Source organism: Haplochromis burtoni, unplaced genomic scaffold (genome assembly GCF_018398535.1).
Source record: "Haplochromis burtoni strain Fernald_Lab_line unplaced genomic scaffold, NCSU_Asbu1 Contig_246, whole genome shotgun sequence".
Lineage (NCBI taxonomy): Eukaryota > Metazoa > Chordata > Actinopteri > Cichliformes > Cichlidae > Haplochromis > Haplochromis burtoni.
In genome coordinates, this window is record NW_024582607.1 from 340089 (window position 1) to 363398 (window position 23310).

At 40.6% G+C, this 23310-nt stretch overlaps 1 protein-coding gene across 1 annotated transcript; it reads right to left on the reverse strand.

Moving 5' to 3' along the window:
• Positions 1 to 96: 96 nt before the first annotated feature.
• On the reverse strand, positions 97 to 22624 carry pard6b (par-6 partitioning defective 6 homolog beta (C. elegans)). The gene is made up of 3 exons (XM_005938094.3): positions 22016 to 22624; positions 20518 to 20740; positions 97 to 3943 (listed from the first exon to the last, which is right to left on the reverse strand). The coding sequence occupies exons 1-3, from the start codon at positions 22076 to 22078 to the stop codon at positions 3024 to 3026; spliced, it is 1206 nt and encodes a 401-aa protein (XP_005938156.1). The 5' UTR covers positions 22079 to 22624; the 3' UTR covers positions 97 to 3023.
• Between the last annotated feature and the right edge of the window lie 686 nt (positions 22625 to 23310).

Genomic DNA, 23310 nt, shown 5'->3' on the forward strand with positions numbered 1-23310 from the left:
GGTAATCGCTCAAACCTAGTTAAATAGAGTTATACCAATGGAAGAAAAATGTATATTGTTCGAATCAGACATAATAAATGATAAACATTCCGTTTTCAAAGCCTTCGAGTTCTGTAACTTAAGTTAAAATACTCATTTTCATGTTGAATATTAAGCTCGCTCACGTCCTGGAATATCCTGCAGATGGCGCCCAAACTCCACAAAGTATTTATATGAATGCTACTCAGTTCATCTACCGCACATACTACCTGAAAAGCAGGTCAGTGGCATCTTCAGGATTTTTTTTTTTTTTTTAATTGGAGCGGCACAGGAGGGAACAAGAACAAGCAGGATGTAACAGGATGTAACAGCAACTGAATTTTTAATAAGACCTGCTTGCAAATTGGTTAAAAATTCAGCCACTTGTAACAGTTTTTATTTGTAGACAGACCCCCAGCTTCCATAACCTTGATTTAGGCCGCAACAAAATCCAACCACTGACTATTGCTACATATTAGTTTATTTTATATTTTATCCAGTTCCTCCAATCAGCAGTTACAGGTATATATATATAGATAAATAAAAGCATCAATATGAAAATACTGACAGACAATCTTCATTACAAGTCTAAAACATAGAATTTATCTGGCAAGCAACAATCATTGCTCGATCACTTAAAAAATTTCTGACAGAGTAAAACATTTAGCCTGTTTCAAGGTTGCTTTAATACATGTTTTTATTCCACAGAAATCATAATTCACAGTATGAAAAAAAAAAAAACAATAATGGTGTCATGTCTTGCACAGACTTTCCTGTTGCTTCAGCCAGAACCGTAAAATCACCTACTGAAATCATCTCTAATGGACAATAAAAATCTACTGTACCGTGAGATTTATGACCAAAAACAACAATCACAGATAAACAATATATCAGTTATAAAAATAAAGTCATAAAATGTGTACAAAGAAAGAAAAATATGCCGACATCTGATTAGAGAATAAATAAAAATGTTGCTGTGGTTACAATCCCAGTGTCCTGTGGTAAAAGTAGAGGAAATAAATTAACAGTGACTTCTAAAAGCCTTCCATCCAAAGTACGACTCATCGCTGTGCTTTAAGATCGGGAATGAAAGAAGACAAGTCCCACCAGCATGTGCTGTACCATAAAAAGGCCCAAAACACAGTACCTTACACATATAAGTTACAATAAACAAGTGGGTGGTTATACACAACCTGTGTGAAGGTTTCTAGTCAATGATTCACTGTGTAATAAACAATAAACAGAGCTATAAATGATAAACATTAGTGCAGTGGTGTTTCACTGGAAGTGCAGTGTGTGCCAGCCATGATATTGTGGGTGAGATAAAATCCATGCTAAAGTCAGGGTTAAAACTTTTAACAGGAAAAAAAAAATCAATGAAAGAAATAATAGACCATCTGCTCTCACTTCAGGGAGGCAGCAGCTTGTAATGGTAATGGTGGATCTATAGTGTGCTTTCAATAAATGTTGTGGATCTGCTTTATGAACAGGAACTGTGAGAGTTACTTCTTCACTCAGACATTGTGAAATGTGAGTGAATTCAAACTGAATGGTAGAAAAAAATCAAAGTAAACGGACGTTCATTACAGACAAGAAATCATCCTACTGAAACCACAAAAATGCAGGTCAGGGCCAAGATATTCTGTACACAAGCCAGCCCTGCCTCACCTTTATCAAATACAGAGAGTGAATCAGCTTTTGCCTTGCGTGCGTGTTTGTTTCACCGTGACTCAGTCCTACAAGGGCGTACTTTGGAACCAGGAAGTTTTTCACTTCTGACTATGTGAGCCATTCATTTTAACCCACTCCTTCATGTCAGCCTCTGTCAGTGCGCCCCAGGGCAGCTGTGGCTACAATGTAGCTTGCCATCACCAGTGTGTGAATGTGTGTGTGAATGGGTGGATGACTGGTTGTGTAAAGTGCTTTGGGGTCCTTAGTAGCCACTGTAAAGACAGTTGTTAAGTTACATTATCTGAAGTGATTAACTGAATTCAATAATAATACAATGAAAAGCAAGACATGTTGCAATGAGACGGCACTGAGATTAGATGTACTGAGTTATGGTCCAAAAAGAAGGAAGAGGGGAACACTATTGCAAACTAAATTAAAAATCCCATTCACATCGTTTCTTCTGTATACATGCAGCAGGGGAAATAGCCCTTGTCGTGATAAGGAAAAGTTCAATATGAATGAAATACAACAGGGAAATTAACTAGAAGATTTCCTAGTCCAACAACTTCTAACTGGTCAAATAAAAAACAGCACTGTCACTTGCGGGATCCAAGTATTAATAATAATAATAATAATAATAATAATAATAATAATAATAATAATGACAGGATAGGAAAAGCCCAAGGACAAGATGTGCAAATATTTATCAAAATCACCAATCTTTCATTTTTTTTCTTTTTTCCCAGAGGGAAAATTCTGCACTCATGCTGTGGTTACCTGGGAGAAGGCAGGCGATCATAGCATGCTTCAGAGTGACAAGAGAAAAAGAAAAACCAGTGTTTTTGCTTTACGGGTGATATTAGCTTGTTAGCATGACTTAAAAAGAGGAAATATGTGATGGGTATGGATGGGCTTCCTATCTCTGCCCGCTAAAGGAAGTTCGGCGGAATAACAGTTATGGGATTAAAAACAGGTGCGTTTAGAATAAACAGAAACAGTGGACACTTTCAGGGGGTTTTTCTGTTGTTGTTTTTGTGGCTGCAGAACCAGGAATCGGGGCTGTCACTGCTATGGCACAAATATGTGGTCATTGGCATTCAGAAGAGCAAAGTATGGGGGTGTAGTGTTTGATGTGAAAGGACAAATTTAGTAGGTCGAGATGTAATACGCAGACGTATGTTTGTGCTTCTCAGGTTTAGTCACTGTGAGATGGAACTGTACGTTCCTGGGTTTTATTTGATTTCTCCATCAACCCTCCATGTGTGTTAAAGTACAAGAGTGTTTATTTCTCTGGTCTCCAGTGTGTAGTGTGTAAAATGTCCAGAATGTCCAGTCTACAGCGTTATAACAGTACCGTCCTCCTCCAAACTCCCCCTCTCCATGGCTCTGTCTGGGGACGGCGTTGTAGCCTTGATGTTGCTTAGGGAACTACTGCTGCCACTGGTGGGCAGGGTCCCATTGGTGTTAATGGAGAAGGTGGAAGTGGTGGCGGTGCGGAGGTTGAGGTGTGGTTCGTAACGAGGCAGTGAGCTCATGCTGTGGTTGGAGGCCACATGTCTGATTGGCTCAGCCTCGCCTCCAGCCTCGATTACCAAGTCCTCTTCATCTTCATCGCTCTCCAACTCCCCAACAGGGAAGTTCTGGATGATGTGTGGTGGTATGGAGGCTGCAGCACTGTGTGACGAGTAGCCGTAGTAACTGGCGCCGCTGTCTGATGAGCGTCCTGAACTACCAGATGCTGCACCCCCTCCTCCGCCTACTCCACTACGAACGATATTGTTCCGCTGGTTGGCAGGCTTTACGGTGATGATGAGGTTGTGGCTGTTGGCGATCATCATGTCTGTCACCTGATCCAGCGACTTCCCAGCAACCTCGATACCATTCACTTCCAGCACTTCGTCATTAACCGCCAGTAGGCCGGTGCTCTCCGCAAGCCCACCTGGCACCAAGCGAGAGATGAATATTCCTGGGACTTTCTCCAAGCCCTGTGGGGTGACCCGTACACTGGAACCATCGCGGATGTAGAAACCCAGTGGTTTTTCCTGGCCGTGCTTGTACAGACGAACACGTCGGTGCGTCTCCGGGAGGATGTCGACGTCGATGATGGACGATACAGGCCGGAAGTCTTTAGGGAGGCTGATTATCACTGGAGGTTTTTTCTTGTTGTGATCAGGCCGCAGAAGAACCGCAGAAAGCACAGTGTTCTTCTTCCTGGTCAGGGAATCGGTACCAAATGTTCCATGATCAGCTTCCTCTGTTAAGTAGAAGACAGGAAGTAGAGAAATAGAAGAGGAACAGAGAAACAAAGACGATGTTAATAAAAGCTGGTTAATTTTTTCAGTAATACCACACTAGGCTCATTACACATCAAATTGTTATTCAAGCTGACACAGTGTTGCATCATGCAGTTTAGAAGAATGAATAATGATTTGCTCTCAGCCTGAGGCATACCTGCAGGGCGTCTGTGCTAAACATACACAAGACACTGATCCCTATAGCTCCCCTCAGGTTGTACTGATGCAAAATGGCACACCAGCTACCTCAAGTCAACTCCCATCAGCTCTCTCTGACACACAGCCACCCACAAATGAGCTTACTTATGTTGCATACAATCTCATGAACCGAGTAGATAAAATATATTACACACAAGATTTTAATCGGCATATTCTTGGTATCAGATCGTCAACATGCATCTGTTTTCTCAGCCTTGGATATGCATCTTCATTGAAAATAAATAAATAAATAGAGTGCCCTTATTAAAATCAGCAAAGAAGAGTACAGGCATACAACAAAGCATTACATTCAGTTATGCTGTTATCACCACTGGAGGGAAGAAATTTAATTTTCATAGTAATGTAATAATTATTGTATTAATTTGCAAAGAGAACATGCAATTCTAAATTATAATTATAATATTAATGGATGCATTAATTTCATTATGCACACACCACTGCTATGATAAAGATGCTTTAGGAGTCATAGCAGCCATGACCCTGTCAGTGCACTGCAGTAGGCTAGGCCCTGATCCACAGCGAGTTTAGAACAAAGGCTGGGGACTTAAAGTTGTAGTACACATTTGTATGGGGTGCTACACTATGGATTACTTGCTGTGGTGACTTCCTGGACTCCATCCAATCCATACCAAAGTTCAAAAAATAAATTTAAAAAATATTACATCTTAATTAGCAAACTTTAAAAGTGCTAGTAGGCAAATTTTTGTTAGGTTGCATATTTAACTATTAAGCTAAGCAAGGCTGAGCTAAGACGAGCTAAGCATCTCCTGGCTTAAATGATATCAATGTCATCATGTCACTTACAAAAAAGCAAATGCTGACCGTCTAACTTTTTACATCACACAAAGGTCACATTTGAAACAAAAACACTGTTGTGTTTTGGATGTCACCATCATACAATGCAGTACAATTCCACCACGGCAAGCAAGACAGGCACTGCTTGCCTCATGAAATCTAAAAACAGAGCTCAATTAAAACCAAAGTGAAAGCAATCACTGTCCTTGCATTGCAAACAGCATTACAACCCATAAGCTTCCCTTTCTGCCTGTTTGTGCCATCCATTAAACTACTGCCATTCTGTAACTGCAGTCAGCTATTATCTTTGGAAGAAGGCTTAACTTTGCTTTGAGGCCAGCAGCTTTTTCTGGTTGTCTGCAAATGCTTGTGATCTTTGAAAGGACACTGATGCGAGACTAGCATGTTAGACAAGCTCTAGATTAATTTTTTTTTCTTTTGATACAATTTGGTAAATTATCACTTTTAAATTTCACAACCAGGAATGAGTAGGGCAGGGATGCTAAATACAAGACCCAGGGGCCAGAATCACCAAAGTAATTAAAAAGTAAATAATATATTATATAACAGAAAACGATTAAGAAATAGAAATTTCAGGTTTGTTTTTTTGTTGTTGTTTTATTTTTGTTTTTTTACAATGGGTAGTTAAATGCATGGTTAAACTTTGTGACAGACTAAAAGGTCTGGCCCACTTAAGATCAAAGTGGGTTGTATGTGACCCTCTATGTAAAATAAGTTTGGCATCTGTGGAGTAGGGTTTTTTTTAACAGTACTATAATTTCAAACTTGATAACCAGTAAAATACTCAGTACCATTTTGAATGCCGTGGGGAGCAAAAGATGGCAAAAAAATATTTTAGGCTTTATTTTTTAAAATAAAAACAATACAAACAATAACATTAATGGCACTATTTATGCTTGCCTTTTCGTAAAAGTCCTGACATGGGTGGCATTACAACAAGGCCTAAGGCTGGCCAAGGTAACGGAGGGAAAAATATGACCCTTGGCTCTCGAATAGTTAACCAGTATACAAGAAGCTAAACATTAACATCTTTCATACTCTTCTTTCGCCTCTTCTCCAGTCCCTATTTTTGTCTGTTTCTGGTGATATTTTTATCATCTCTATTTTGAATGAGTCTTTAACTTGCCCACCTTTTCCAAATTCATAATTTTTTCCTGTTTTGACAGCACTTTGTAAACTCTGCTTTTAGATAAAAGAGCGCTATTAATAAAAGAAAAGAAAAAAAAGGAAAAAAAACTGTCAGTCTTACACTGAATACCTCTCCCCTCACAGTTTGTTTCTCCCTCTGAACATGTATTTGAGTAATCTGGGAAAAAATCCACTCGGGTGTCTGATAAGGATTCAGCTTCTCAGGTTCTGACAGGTACACACCCCACCACTCCCCTCTCCATCCCGAAAGCCAAAACAAAGGATCGACTGTCCCGAGAAAGAGTGGCTGTCTTATGTTTCAGTTCCCATGAGGCAAGAGTTAGTGTATACACTTTTACTATATCTTTGCCAGGCTTGATCTTGTGGCTCATTTCCACATGAAGAAGAAATACAGCTTTCTTCGAAGAACTAGGTAAATGCTAAAACACATTTCATCATGCGTGCTAGGTTCTTGTTCCAAAGAGCAATATGCAAATAGTGCACAGATGGATGTTTTGAAACACTTGCACATGCGCATATATGCACGTCCCTGCACAGCCGACACAGAGGTTGTTCTTGCAGTGCAGTCATGCGCAGCTCCACATCTCATTTCACTCTCTCTAGACTTCTTTTCATCTAAACCATCTCTCCATCTGCACCATATGAAAGGACCAGACCTGACAATAGAGTTATATTTGAGTAAAAAGAATATGGCGGTCCCTCGGGGCCACTCACAGGCCCTCAGAACAACTAAGAAACGCTATTTTGGTATCAAATGGTGGACACTCATACTGCTTTCTGAGATCACCAGTATGCAACATATGCAAGAATCTGCAAAAACACAAGCAGGCACAAAAGGCAAGACAATATACTACACAGCATTTCATGTTTACGGAAATGATCTTCTATTGTTCTTTTTATTTTTAGAGTAAAACTCCCAGATTAGTCTAATTTAATACTCAAAAGAACAAACTTCCTGATGCCACATGGATGGTATCAAAACAAATTTTAATAGAGTATTGCTAAACCAATAATATATAAGGTAATGGGGGTAAAAGGAGGTCCTATTTTGTTTTTATCCAAACCTACATGGCTCTGTGTGAAAGAAGTAATTTCCCCCCTTTTATTAAATGATGAATTACCTGTCATTAACTATATTTTTGGAAAGCTTATCCACCAATTTCACTAGCCAGATCCAGGCCTTATTACTGCCAGACCTGCTGTATCAAGAAATCACTTAAAAAGAACCTGTCGACTTAAATGAAAATGAAATCATCATTTAAAAACATATTTTGTATTATTTAGGTTCTCTATCTAATATAAAAAAAAAATTAAGTTTCATGAAAGTTTCATTGTGACAAATATGCAAAAAAAAACAAGAAATCAGGATTTGGTAAAACATGTTTTAGACTGTTCAATCGAGCAATTAGGTGGATGTTTATAATAAACATGACCAAGTTTTAAAATTATCAGGTCACCGGAGGTGGAAAAAGTACAGAGATTCTGTACTTAAGTAGAAGTACAGATATTAGTATTAAAAAATACTATTAAAAAGTATTAAAAAAATACTGTGTGTGATTTCCTGTGTTACTGTTTAGGCTCAGATGGGTTTGATGTTTTAAGGCTCGCACTGACATGAAATAATAACTCCCCTCATATAAGAAATATAAGAATAGTTTTGAACTGTGAGCTCAAGAAAAAAAAGCTGGTAATGAGCATTCTTCGGAAATAAGCTCATAGATACCGATATAACGTCAACATAATAATCATTTTTTACAAAATGTCCACACTTTTTAAAAAAATAAATTATGTTATGTATATACATATATTAAGTGGGTTATATGGTGTATATTAAAACTCAAAATCTAATGCGTTATCATATTTATGTCTGTTGAAATAATTTAAATAATAATAATTAGCTTGAGCGACAATTAAAACTGGCTAGCCCAGAACAACTCACCACAGAGCTTGGGGAATAGTGTATAGTTAAATATTTAGTCCAGTAATGACTTTATTGCCAGACAACCTGGACCCGAGCATACCTAAAGAAGGACAACATCTAGAACAGCTGCTTCAAAGGGTTTGGGTCTATTTTGGGTCTGTCGCCCATATCCCAAAGTTCTCCATTCCTTCCTTTGTTTAAGAAATTCAGAAGGGTAGTTCTGTGTTTGCTGTTGAGTGTGTTTGCATATGTTGAGCATACATCACTTTTATTCCCTCAGTCCTTGGTAAACACTTTGAGCTTGACAGTGGTCCAGTGCGTAGAGGTATGTGACTGATTTGGCTAATGATTAAACCATTGGAGGTGGACTATAAGGGCAGGAAACAGAAATATTTTATAATGTTCAGATTTCTGAAGATATTTATCACAAGGCTGCTGTTTAAACTCATAAAATTTATGGACACATTGGCAATAAATCAGTGCAGCCAGGAATGAGAAACACATGCTAGTATATTCATTGCCAAGTTGATCAAGTTTTCAGTCTTCACATACCACGGGTATGCATTTTTAAAATGATGAGAAAAGATGATTTGGCAGTCAAAACTTTGAATATTTGGGTTCTTGGTTTGAGCCTTAGATTTCAAATTTCATCTATTCACACGCATTCATACAACACTAAGCACCTTTAACTTAACGTTCAAACGCTCTGACAGATGCATCAGGGACAACTCAGGGTTCAGTACTTTGCCCAAAGACATTTCAGCATGGATGTTGGAGGAGCCACGGATAAGTAGACCTGCCCACCTCTTGAGCCACCCTCTATTGCAACTCCTCATATTATCTTAATATGGCTTAAAAAAGTAAACACAAAAAATGTTAGTGAAATTTGTTTTGGGATTTTGTGGTATGTTTGAAAGAAGAAGGGGGGAAAAAAACATTGGCTGACATATTGGATTTTGGTGATTATTAAATCTTTGATATCAGTCATGCTCTAGGAATATTAGCTTTTTACTGAATGATCTTTCAACTACGAGGATATTCTAGGCACTACACTCTTTTTTGCATCAAGTTGAGGTCCTTGCAACATTGTGCAACACAAAGCCATACAGACCCACATCAACATGCACAGCTGTGTGCTGTCATCTGTGGCCGTGTGACAAATACATGGAACAACCAGTAATGTGAGCTACTCTGATGTTTGTGATTTGGTGGTCCTGTAGGCAGAGAGGACACTCTTCATTTTTGTGGTAAACTCCACTTTCTGTTCAAGCCAGCCATTTAAACCAATCAACATTCCACTTAACATTATGGCCACTGAGCTGCACCATTAGATTTTGGAAGATTTTGTGTGTAAATGGGCTTCTGTAGCCTCTGCACTGGTTGGTTTCCCACAATCTCCTATTCTCAGCCAAAGAACTACACAGACAGACTCCAACACTAACCATACTGGGAAAATGTTTGGAAGATGTCAGTTATAGCTGCTTATGGTTCCATTATGAAAAATATCAGCTCAAAGCTTTGTGAAGGCTTGTCGACTTCCAGTTAAGTCATCACTGAGTCCCTAACGCTAAGCTATCAAAATGTTTCTTTTAATGTCCTCCCAAGTCCTTTTTGCTTCTCTCCATAACATAAGGTAACAGTTGGGTTCGTCACACATGATTAAAAAAAACAAAAACAAAAAACAATAAATAGACAAGTTCAAGATTTTAAAACAGCTCTTTACTAGCTTCTTTGCTTCCCCTGGCTCAAAACTAGAAATGTATGACAAGTGTCGGTCCAGAATTTCAAACCGGTGCTATCCTAGCTTTATTCCTTGCTCAGTAATCATGCAGTTTAACTGGTATCAGCACTCATATTTGAGATATGATTCACAAACTCTGAATAGAAAGCATAATCACTATCCCCACACTTGGCATGGCTCTGAACAGGTTAGGTATTTCAAATATGCAGTGGCTGCTTTGATTTCCCACACTCTGAATGGAGTTAGTGAGGAGCAAAGGAAGCGAAGCAGTGGAGGAGAAAATAAAAACCCAGCAGCACATAGCCACAAGTGAGGACACATGCAGTGATGCTCAGTCACCCCTCTCCGTAGCATGTAACTAACGCACACAAGCACGCAGAGGGTGAACAACGAATGCATCTTCATCCTGACACTGAAAGAACTATGACATCTCTGCCTATGGCAGAGGAGGTCACTCATTTCAAATGGCACGCACAGGTCAAATGCATCATTGCCCTAACACTCTACTTTTAAATGCCCTGGATCTATCATGCTCCACCTTTGTACTCTCAAATTGACCGTATTACTCGCACAGAAGAAGTGATATGTGTGGGCAATCACAAAATGCCATATCCGCTCACACCAGAATTTCCAGCTTTATTATTATTGTTATTATAGACTAACAGGTGAAAAACAATAGGCTATATTACACAATTATGCATCGGTGCATCTGTTGAGCTGCACCTTTTTCTATGGACATTAATGTACTTCTGTCTTTAGTAAAGCATTACTGCATTTATTCTAATGATGCTGACCTGTTCAGTAGTGACTATACTTATGATTATCCAGCATTATTGGAGGACAAGAGGCTTTCCCTGCTACAACAGTGACATTAAATCCATTACTTCCTTGTATTAGTTGTCCCAGGTGCAGCGTCAGGGAAACCTGACACCATGTTCGGGTGGAAGAACAAGATCAGGAAGGAGCTACAAGAGCTGCCATCATCAGTCCAGTTACTGTAGCCAACACTTTTGGCTCTATGTTTATATTCTTTTAAAAGGATAGTTGTGCACTCATCAGTGGTTCAGATGAGAGTAAAACTGTTTAACAAGTGCTGTCCATCAAGCCAACCCTCCATATAAAACGTATGGCATGTCTCAAGGATAGGAGTAAGAATAGCGCAAAGAAAAAGACGAGCAGATGAAGGTTGTGGTGTTCTGGAAACAGTCAGGTTTGTTGATGACAAGCCTGGATGTTCACCACACAGCTGGTGCTGCGTTGTTCCCGACACAGAACGATACAAGAGAGGGGGAGGAGAGGTGGAGTACATGATGTGTGTGTCAGTGTGAACTTGGACAGATGAGAAAAAACAGGGATGGTGCCAAAAACAGAAAAAAGAAGCAGGAAGGAGAGACACAAAATGCAGAAAAAGAGAAGAAAAAACACAAAGAGGACAGGAGGTGATAAAAAAAAAATACTTTCAAAGGAGTAAATTCCCAGAGGGTTGCTATTCCTGGTGTGGTGAGCATACCTTCCTGGCACAGCTCAGATAAAAAGTGCCTTAATTCTGCTGATAGGGAAGGAGAAAGAAATAGAAGGAGGGAGGCTGTGCAGACTTGTAGAGGTATGAGGCGAGCTTGAGCAAAGGAAGTCTTCATGTAGAATTGAGTTGTCAATTTGAGTAATTGCTTATTAGATCCATTATTTAAAAGACTCCGGTCATGAACATTAGCCTGCTCCTAAGCCTTTTCATACGATCTGTCATGAATTCTCCATTACACACATCAGCCCTGCTTTATTACCCTGTCTTGACAGCAGCCATTTATCAAAAAGACCAAAACTGGAGGGGGAATCAGCTGTAATGAAGCAATGTACAGGGTGGGCCATTTATATGGATACACCGTAATAAAATGGGAATGGCCTGTGCTGGCATTTCTCCTGCGGTGTTGCTATCAGTGTGTGAAGAGTGGGAGAAGAGGGTTGCATTGACAATCCAACACAATGGGCAGCACATTGAACACATTTTATAAACTTGTAAATAACTCATGAAAGAATAAAGTTACATTGAAACCAAGCACACCATTGTTTGTCTTGTGACATTACCAATAAGTTTGATGTGTCACATGGCCCTCTTCCTATTGAAAAAAACAAAAGTTGTATCCAAGATGGCCGACTTCTAAATGGCCACCATGGTCACCGCCCATCTTGAGGAGTTTGTCCCCTCACATATACTAATGTGCCACAAACAGGACTTTAATATCACCAACCATTCCCATGTTATTACGGTGTATCCATATAAATGGCCCACCCTGTACAACTAATAGGTTTAATGCAGAATTAACACACTTTATTTGCCAGCTCACACACTCTCAGTATGCATGTATGTGTGCTTTGGTCTTGTTCCTGCAGCATTCAGCAATTCCATCAATTTATTTTGTGCTGGCACAAATGCCTCTCTCTTTCCTGTAATACCTCCTGACCTTGTCCTCCAGATGTTATTCCTGTTACCCTCACTCAACATGTCTCTTAGTCACTGCGGCCCATCTCTCAGCTTGAGTCCTTCTTTGTCTCTGTAGCGGGCCATGGTGCTGCTGCAGGGGCGATGGACACACCTGCACGGCATCTGCAAACGTGCCTCACCAGCATAAAAGGTCTGGTTATTGTTGTTGTTGGAGTGTGTGGCTGTGAGCTAAAAAGCTACAGCCAGTGTGTAAACAAGCAACCGTGAGTGATAATAAAAGCAAGACACTGAAAAGCATGAAACTATGGATATGTCTGCCATGTGATTGTTACAGTGGTGCCGAAACATAGAAAGGGGGCACGGCAGACCCAGGACTGGGTCAGCCAGGGAAGGCGCTGGCCCGAATGGTGGCTGAACTCGCGGCCACACAACAGGAGCAGGCGGTGGTGTCACGTCGCCGGCGGGAAGAAAAGCAGGACCAGACTGAGCGTCATATTGAGAAGCTGGCAGCTGGGATACAGTCCTGACCGACACCGCCGCCTCCCCCACCGGCGTTCCTCAACGGTGTGGGGTGGAGGAGGTCCAGACTGTTCCAGATATATAAACATATAAACAGGATATATTCTTAGAATCAAATTAGATAAGGGCCTCAAACGGGACTTTTTTCTACAGATGACTGTTTTAGATCTCACTGTAGGAAAAATACAAGTGAAGAATTCAGCTGATTCACTTTGAGAGTCTGGGGACTGTTTATGCTGGCTCAAATGAAAATAAGGGACCAATCACAAATAATTTTAGTCATGATTTGACTTTCTCTACTATGACAAGCCAAAAATCTATGCTGTGACAAAGTACAAACCATTTCAAGGACAAAACGTGGAGATTTGGAATTTGCTTGTCAGAGACTCACTGGAGAAGCAGATGATTGCACTGCTCGTTGTTTCACAAAGTGTTACCTAGCGACTATTTACTTAAAAGAGAAACTTAAAAATGGAATGATTTCATAACTCATTTAAAAAAGTGAGTCTACCTCCTTTCAAAGTCAATCTGTGGGAAATATTGTTTGTGCTGGAATCATGTTACAAAGGGATCTCATTACAGTCAGCATGTGCAGGGAAAAAATGACATGTAATCTTCCATTATGTTATGGTCATTCAAGTGTTATTTTAGGATAGACTCATACTAGGGCTGGGCGATATTACCTAAAATTCATATCGCGATATAATTTGAAGCATGTGCGGTAACGATATATATCACGATATATTCTTTTCTTCTGTATAACGTATTTTCCACACTATAAGGCACACTTAAAATCCTTTAATTTTCTCAAAAATCGAGAGTGTGCCTTATGTATGAATTCTGGTTGTGCTTACTGACCTCGAACCGATTTTGGCGTGCAGAAATCTGTTAAAAAATGTTTTAGTACAACTTTGGTAAGCCACACTGCTTGATGGATTGTCAGAGCATTACGGCTGCCGTAGTGAGGAGCTTCGCGGAGTAATCTGGGTCCAAAACTCCGTCATTTCAGGTCCCAAAGTCAAACGAACACTAAGAGTTAAAAACGGTCTAAATTCTTTCATCTTTAATAAAATCATCAGCGTTGCTGCTTTACCAGGTGTAACAATTAAGTTTAACATCCAGGCATCCATGAAAACAGAATTTATTACATTTAACGGAGTTAGAAGTTAGCAGGAAGTTAGCTCGCTAGTTTCCACCTAAACATTTCATACCATGTTTGACTGAGAGATTTTTGAAACTAATTAAAACGTACAGCTCTGCTACCACTTCCAACATAAATGAAGACAGAAACTAAACAGCAGTGGCGTTTGCAGGGTTACTGAAGTTGCACTACCTGGTATATAATGTTGTGCTACGTGATTGCTAGCGACACAGCTATGTTAGCATAACATTAGCACAGTAAAGCTGGAGGATGGCCAACTTTTTTTCCACTCATAAAAGTTAACGTGAGGGATTCTGGTGGTTAGGGACAAATGCAATCGCATAGCAGGATGCTATACACGGGCCAAACTTCAGTCAGGAGAACAACTGAGATTATTCATCCACAATACGAGGTTAGTTATTAATATACTGCAACAACATGGGAATAGAACAGCTGCGAGAGAATTCAACATTAATGAATCAATGTTACGGAAGTGGAGGAAGCGCAGTTTTTGGCTTTCCCCATATTTCAAAAGTGCTTCATCTCTTTGCTATGACTGTCGCCCGCCATAATTTGCAGATGATAATGGTTGTAGCCGCTGCGATGCTTTCGACCAAAACAGGCGCAGCTTGATGACATCATCAACATGCGCTATCGCGATAGAGCGAGTATAGTCAAAATCTCTATCGTTGGCCAAATTTATATCGTTTCTATCGTATATCGTTTATATCGCCCACCCCTAACTCACACCTATCCTATAATATCAACACTTCCATATAATCTGTTAGAAAGAAAGAAAGAAAGAAAGAAAGAAAGAAAGAAAGAAAGAAAGAAAGAAAGAAAGAAAGAAAGAAAGAAAGAAAGAAAGAAAGAAAGAAAAAATACAAACAGTGAAGGTGGTTAGGCAACAGCTTTTGGGAGCTGCATGTCAGAACATAGCCAGGGTAAATATGCTACAATGGTGAGATTTTAAATAATAATAATAATCCCAGATAAGCATATTGGTTATCACGCTTCAGATCAATATCTCTGTAGTTTAAAGCCCAGGGGGACACATGGCTTAATTAAAAATCGGGAAAGCACATCTTTCTGCTTGCAAGTGAAACTAAAAGTCTAAAGATCATAAATTATCCGGGAAATTATCTTGACATTGAGTGGAAAACAACATATTTCATAGTACATCCATGGTATTCACATTATAACAAAAATAACTGCTCTCTCTTTGTGTAAATTATTTGAAAACCATAAACAAACACGCGTGTCTGAAGTTTCTCTGTTTCAACTCATGAGAACAACTACAACATATCATCACGTACTTCTAAAATGTGCCAAGCCGACAAAGTTCAATCACATCTCATAACACAGTGTGCGTATCTCCCTGATCTTTTCTCCGACTAGTACAGTTCAGTTATAACCTCTCCATATCAGCTTACTCTTTGTGGTTTGTAACAGTAAACAGTCCATTTTTCCCAACTCCCCAACCCTCACCCTCCCCGTCATCCAACTCCTTCTCCTAATTGAATGTGCGGTTTCTCCCTTCTTCATATTTCTCATGCAGTCAACACATTTCCTTCCCTCCTTCTACCCATTCATTTATTCATTCATCTTCCTTAACCAACCCTAAGCTGAGAATTCTGACAGCCTCTATATAACAGAGCCTGGCCTCCTGCTGTCACCACTGCTCTTCCTCCATCTGCTTGCAGCCTGCATAGTCTCATTCAGTCAGGTTTCAAAGGAGAGACCGAGCAGGGATCTGGCTCACCTCTCTCATTTCTGTCCTCCATGTCCCTGCTTACTTTTATTTGATCTCCTTATCCTTTCTCTGCTCTTCCTCTGTCTACCTTGTTGACTGAGCTGAGCTGTGGAGCTGAGGGTCCAGCCTGGCCTGCTGTCCTGTCTAATCTAGCCAGCAGACGTGATCAGAAGCTGGCCACATTCCACCAAACCCCCCTCCGTTCAATCTTCCTCCCTTCTTCCTTTCCATTTCTTTCTCTCTCGCCCACCCTCCCCAGCGTGGGCCTCACTCTACATTCCTCCCTCACTAATACTATTCCCGCTATCCTCTTCCCTCACTCACTTATTCCCTCTCTTGCTACCTCTTGTTGCATTCCGATCACACTAACACTACTCCCTCTCATCTCCCCACATCTCTAATTACATGCATTGCCCAAACAAAGCCTTATACATTACTCCCTCTTTAGTACTGTTTACTGTCCCTCTCTCTTTCATCCTCCAATCTCTTATTAAGCTCAAGTTCTGCTCCTCCTCCACACATTCTTCCTTAAGATCTACAAATTCATCATCCCCTCACTCATCACAGACAGCATCCTGGGGAATACATCATGCACTGTAGAAAACCTCACATCCAGATCAAGGGTGGCTAATTTCTGTTATTTTTACAGAAAGAGCTCCTCAGGGAAATGGCATCCTTCACACCTGCCACCATATCTCTCTTCAGCATATCCTTTCTATTCAAACCCACAGTAAAAGTGCATCTCTTTAGTTGTGGTGTCCTTACTTAATCTGAAATCCTATGCTTAGTCTATCTCTCCTTTCTTCTTCTATGAATGTCACATTCCCACTCCATGTCTGTCTCAGTGCACTTTCATTATCACTCCCTGTCAGTGCCGAGCAGATTCAGGTTCAAGTTCTTATCATATTCAGAGACTTTGCATGTTTTGCAGGCTAGGTGTACTTTCACACTGAACATATTCCATCTCTGGCTGGGTGACTCATTCACTGGTTACTAATTAAAAGGCAATCCCTGCTGGGAAACACAAATACAGTCGTTTCTGTCCCTCCCTATACCTTTCCCCTTTACATTAATGGATAAGAGTTAGGAGCTGAAACTGTGAGAGCAGTGAGCAACATCACTGAACAAACACACACCCTGGGATTGCCTGAAAGCTGCTACTGCTACATGGATGACAACCTGGACACTCTGAAAGTTGTGTGCATACAAGCACAAAGGGCGTTCTGGATGACTGATACAGATAAACATGTTGTCAGACTGAGGGAGAACTTCTTCTGTCAGCCATGTTTAAAGACAATTAAACACAAGGCTGAACGTGTGTCTCATTTTCCTGTTTCCCTGAAAAGAAGTATTTAATAATAATGCTAACTCAATATACACAGGCCAACAAAACCACTGAAATAGCACATCATTTTGTTGAGCAAGTTGCAACCCAACTATAAACTGGAGTACATCCTGGGGCTTCTGAAAATGTAAAACAGAGCTACAATAATGAGGCATCCAGGCAGATGTACTGGCTAAAACGGTCTTACTGCAAATACACCTACATCAGTGCACAATTTGTTTTACTACTTTACAAGAGTGGTGGTATTAGGTTAATAATGTAGTACAGGCTAGGCTACACACTGAATTAAAACCACTAAGAGGTGACGTGAAACAGGCTGATTATCTTGTTGCTTATCTGGTTGGAGTATAATGTTTCTGCTGGGAAATCTGGCATTCATAAAACTGTTAATTTGGCACATACAACCCATCTAATTATTGTGCATACCAGGCACACCTGTTTATGGCAGCAACACTCCTTGATGGCAGCTGTCTCCTCCAGCAGAACAGTGCACCATCCTACATGGCTGCACATGCTACAAAAAGCCTAAATGAAACCAAAAGCTGCACTTTGTCAGCAACCAAGACAGAAAGTGCTTACATGAGAACAACTAATAGCATTAATCACTAACTCACTCACTTTAACCCAACTTTACCCATTATCATTTATACATAGTCTCTGAGAGAGAGACACACCTCTAAGTAGTTACAACTGCATGAGATATATTAATAACAAGTGAAGTCGTCAAAAAACCTCAACAAAGACAGTCTTTGCAAATGCTAGCAATCATGCTCCCAGCATGCTTTGCAGCATTAATCCACCTATGAGCAGGCCTCTTTAGGGGTGCCATGACAACCAGTAAACAGTGGACAACTCACTGCCAGCCCAACAGTCATCAACACATTGTTCACAGATGGAGGGGTGGGGGTGGAGGGTGTCAGGGAATACCCAGTGCTGCTGGGTTGTATTTGTTGTGCGTTGAAGCGATTTCAAAAATGACCAGTAGTCAAAAACAGAGGCACAAACATTTCAGCCATTTCTCAGCAGTGAACAATAAGACATTAATGGCTGAATAGCACAGAGGCAGAAAAACAACAATGTAGCCATTATTTAACAACCAGACAACAACATACAGTTGCAGCCTAGTATCCATCGAACCATCTGCACGCTGACGAGTGGATGAAACCTAAAGCGCCCAGCCTAGGGTATACACAGCCTAGATTTAGTCTCTGAGACAAATAAAATTCAGTGCCAAAAATAACCCTCATTATACGCATGAGCTCTACAGTGCACAGACTAGACACACTTTTAAAATAAACACACAAATCATCCAAATCACTGAATGTGGAGATTGTGGGCAGTTTTTTGTTCTTTTAGCTCCAAGTTTTCTTTCCCAGTCCAAGTTCAGCAGGATTTCACTGCACTATTCCACACCAGCCTAGTTGGAACATAATTTGGCCCCCACTGCTACTTTGTCTGAAGCCTTGCTCTTATGCAATAATGACCAATCACATCACATCTGACTGAGACATTTACATAATTACTCAGTTGCAGTCTTAAAGGACACAGAAGTCTAATAGCATTCGAACTGAACTGATGACTGGACTGCTAAACTTCTGAACTGATGCAGTGAGGTACACTAAACACAAACACAACTAAACACTGTGGTAGGGATCATGACCTCATGATCCTTATGCTATTTATAACTACCTGTTCATATGAAGATTTTTCATTTGGCTGTTGGGTCACATGCAGATATGGTAACAAGATCATTAAGTTCAGTAATACTATTTATCCAAAATGGAACACAAGACATCTCATTTCAAAAAGATCGGGGTTCTAAAAGATGTAAGAAGCTTTCCAGATAAACAAGCACTGAGTGTTAAAAAGCTTCCGCATTGGCCCCAACATGGACAAGCCATTAACCTGTTATAGAGCCATCATCAGAGATGAGATCCAGTGCCTGCAGATATATGATTTAATAAATTATCTATAAGCTGCGAATTTGCTGCTTCCACACAATGCACGGCTTTATATGTTCAGACCAACTGGTGCTTAACGGTAAAGTAAGGGGGTTTCCCTGCTGACAAATCAGGAGGGAAACCAGGGTTTCAGGTCAGGGGGTCTGCAGGGGGTTATGACTGCATTAATGCGTCTGTCTTCTGTTTTTGTTCTGGCTGGGATTCCTGCCGAGGCGGTGTTTTCATGCGAGCAGCAGTGAGCCCAGTGTGGGGCTAGTGTCTGGAGCATGTAATTGAAACACAGTCCCATGCAGCGATACACACTGACCCCACTAATCTTCTTCTGACAAAGTGGCTTAGCTTCTATAGGGTCATATGGCACAGGCTTAAACACAACAGGCACAGGCAGACCCTGTGGTCCTCCCCACATTCAACAGGTCACATTTAGCAACTTAGTGATTAGGAATACACTCCAAAATCAAAGGAGAGGTTAAACCTTTGTACGCATACTCTGACAGAAACATGTTTATGTAATCACTATGGATACACTGATTGTGAAATTATGGGCCAACAGCAGCATTTTGTTTTCAAATCTATTTACTTTACTTTTGCTCTTGCTTATACCTCATTTACTCCATGATAACAACAACAACAAAAAAAACCTGACCCTTTCAGTTTTTTGTAACACAATCACTTAGCTCGTGTGAAATCTTGGAGACAGAACATATTAATGTCGACCACTGACATCAGTAAATGCCATGTTAATTGGCAATATGCCAATATCAGACACCAAGGTTGATATAGTAAGACCTGCAGTAATCATACACATGAAATAAAGGTAAGCCATACTTGAGAGCATGAATTTAGAGCAGCCACAACTTCTTCCTTTATTAGCTAAAAGATAAAAAACTTATCTACAAGGGGAACTGCAAAAGCAGAGCAATTATGGCAGAAATATTGGCAATGATTACACCAGAGCCAGCAAAGGAAGTTAGAAACTGCAGCAGCAGTGTTTACAGAAACACTGCTCGAAATACTTGAAACCCGTATTTCCAAAACAGTCAGACACGTAAAAAAATAATTGCCATGCAGCTACCAAGCTGCAATACAGAACAGTCTACTGGACAAACTCAAAGTGAACTCCATTCGTCTACTCTTGTTGTTTTGCTCAGCTCCTCATTTCAAGTGCATTCTTCCTCTCAACTTTTGTTGTGATTTGGCGCTATATAAATAAAATTGAATTGAATTGAAAAGGCCCCTAACCTTAGTTAACTAGAAATCAATAAGGAAAAAAATAGAGGCCAGCGGTTTAGTAGTTTGTTTAGCTGAACATGGCAACATACAACAAGTAGCCTAAAAACTGACAATGTAAAGTGACACTTAAGTTTTTATAACTCTGTCACAGCTATAGTCAATAGCCTATCACATATTTATAAGCTGTGCTTTTCAATGCTAATGACTGTATTTGCATTTCCAATGCAAAGCAGGTGTAACCAAGCAAACAAATGAAAACTTGGGACACTTTGTCCAAACACTTCCTCTGTGCATACCTTTCCTCTGGAGGAACAGCCTGAGTAGAGGGTTGGCTGTGGAGATGGCCTTGTGGTAATTGTCGTCATTGTTGATGGGCAGCAGGTCACCGTGCACGTCAGCGTAGCCCACCAACAGCTCCACATTGGGGATGCGATGCACGTGCTGCAGGAGACCGTAGAACTCATCGAAGCGGCCTGGCTTGGACCGTTCCAGAGAGAACCGACGAAACTCTGCACCAAACTGGGATGGGGCAGAAAGGCGTTCACATGTGATTGCAAATGAACACAAATACACACACAGGTGTGACGTATGGCCGAAACCAGGGTATGAAACAGTGCCTGATAAGCCTACTTTGTACTGATGCGTAAGCCAAAGCACACCACGTGTGGTAAATTATTCACGTGTTTTGTGTATCTCTAGGTTTGCAGATAAAGCTTTTATCAAGCTACCTCACAGAATATTTATCCTGCAGCTATTACAAAGACAGTGTGCTTTCAGCAATCCCCACAAACATGTTGCTGGTTTACCCGTTTAAGCCTGTGGACTGACTGGATCAATGGCTCTGGACGCCTAATCTTTAGGCAGCTCTGTAGCTGAGACAGAGCACAATGCCTCATTGGTAGCGTTAGTGAGAGGTACCAGCTGTTGTGGTTACTGTTGCTCAGCGCTGACAAAAGATGATCTCCCAGCTTAATCAGTTATTTTATGCATCAGTGCAAAGCAGAGTTAATTTAATAAGTGGTTGGGGACATAAGGAAGACAATCTTAACTCAGAAGAGTCAAAAGAATTTAAATAACCCGGGATAGCTGAGTAAATAATAACAATAGCTATTGCACTACTGTAGGGAGGCAAAATTAGTGCTGTAGCTGAAAATATTTGACAGCTTGTGTCGACGCGTGCAAAAACTTCTAGAACAATATAGTCATTATTCATTACACTTATGTGTGGTCAAGCCTCAGCAGGGCGCGGATGGAGCCACGAGCCTGACGCAGGCCGTGTGACACCTGTAACCGCAGGCAAATAACGCGACAGGCAACGACTATCACCTTTAACCGAGGTAATTTGACATAAACTTTTGGTAATTTGAGTAAACTTTTCACGCAGATTTGATTAAGTTAAAGAGTTGGGTCAAACTTGAAGTCAGTACTCGGTAAACGAGCAGGAGAGTACAGCGGAGAAGGCTGTGACAGGTGACACTGGCTCACTGCGCAGTCAGCTGACAAAAACCTTCCACCTTGTCACAAACTAGCTAGCCTTTAGACGTAAAACGACCAAAAAACTACGCCACGGTTACCAATAAAGTTTTAAGAATTGTAACCAAATTCTCGGGTGGTCACAGTGGAAAAAAACCAAAACTGTTAGCTCCTCTTAAAGTTTATAAGCCTTGCTTCATAATAACCCGCTATCAAGCCTCTTTAGCAGGCTAAATTAGCAAGAGTGGATTTAATGAGGACGAAGGTTGTCTGGAGTACAAACACTGGAAGGATACCTGACAAATAAGTGTCCGTACCCACCTTGCTCTTCACCTCCACTGCATTCAGAGAACGGCTGCTCGGCACTCGGTGGTTTTTGTTCATGTTTCTCTAGCAGCGGGAACGCCGCCAAAGCACTCACACTCTCTCCCTGCTCCTGCCGCCGCCGCTGCCAACGTCTATCCACAAACCCCGTGTGTCCACCAGTTGTTTTTAAAGGTTTAGTTTAGGTTTTTTTAGTCGCACAGGCTACACCGCGACTTCTCGACGTCCGCCGGTACGAGTGGTCCCTCCACAGAATGCGACAGAGGCTGTCAATCAGCCAGCTTCAGCTTGTAAACTTGTCTCCTCTCATACTTGCCGCTGACACCGTAGCTACAGCTCCACACCGTACCGTCTCTGGCTTACCTCTGCCTGCGACTCTCTCTCCTTGCCCGTGCCCGGAGAGCCGGAGATACGGAACTTCAAAATAAAAGGCATGGTTTCTATAATACTCTGTGGCTTCAAAATAAGAGCACCTTCCACCTCACCAGGAATAGCCCACTCTGTCCTGGCACGGTGTGCCAACCATGCTCCAAATAGCTCGAACAATAATGAACAGTAATGCCTCATTTTTTGTTTTTAATGTCATTCATAAACAAAATACCCATTTTACGTGGTTTTTTGCCATCATGTTAACTGAAGCACTGATGTTGCACTTTCTAACTCTATTAACGTAATGATGACCATATCTCTAAAAACCCTCAATTAAAATCGTGTGCATTAATCATTTAAACAGTTATACTATACTCGGTAAAAACTAATAGATAGTGTGTAACAGCGATTTTATGATAGTTGAATGAAGTGTTACCTGCGTATGTAAAATTAGTATGGGTACAAAAAATAAACTGTAGTTCCTGCCACTGGCTTGTGATTGTTTTAATTTTATAGTGACATCTTATGGCCAAAAGCAATATGTACCTGCTGCAGCTGCTGGCTACCTGCCCGGTAAATGCAGATACATAACCCTTTCAAACTCGATGCCTGGTATGTTTCGGGTCCGTTTTGACCCAGACCAAGAATTCCATCATAATAAATGTCTACAAGGTTTTGTTGTTGTAGACATATTAATTTACAATGTATAAACAGCCCATCTGACGTTATTACATGGCTTAGTGATGCTTTATTATTGTTTCCAAGACAAAGCATAGCTTTTACATTATACAACATTCATCTTTGGAGAAGGACATCTATTATCACGCAATGCCATCACCCTTTTTTTTTTTTACATAAGACATAAAAACGTATTAGAAATAATTATTTAATTGAAAGTGAAACTGGCATTCTGGAACTTTTGG

Excerpts from the sequence above, each read along its gene's own strand:
- pard6b (XM_005938094.3), bottom strand. The coding sequence starts at position 22,078 with ATGAACAAAAACCACCGAGTGCCGAGCAGCCGTTCTCTGAATGCAGTG. Across the intron at positions 20,741-22,015 it reads CAGTGGAGGTGAAGAGCAAG|TTTGGTGCAGAGTTTCGTCG; the intron begins GTGGGTACGGAC and ends GCCCCATCCCAG. Across the intron at positions 3,944-20,517 it reads GCTGTTCCTCCAGAGGAAAG|AGGAAGCTGATCATGGAACA; the intron begins GTATGCACAGAG and ends TCTACTTAACAG.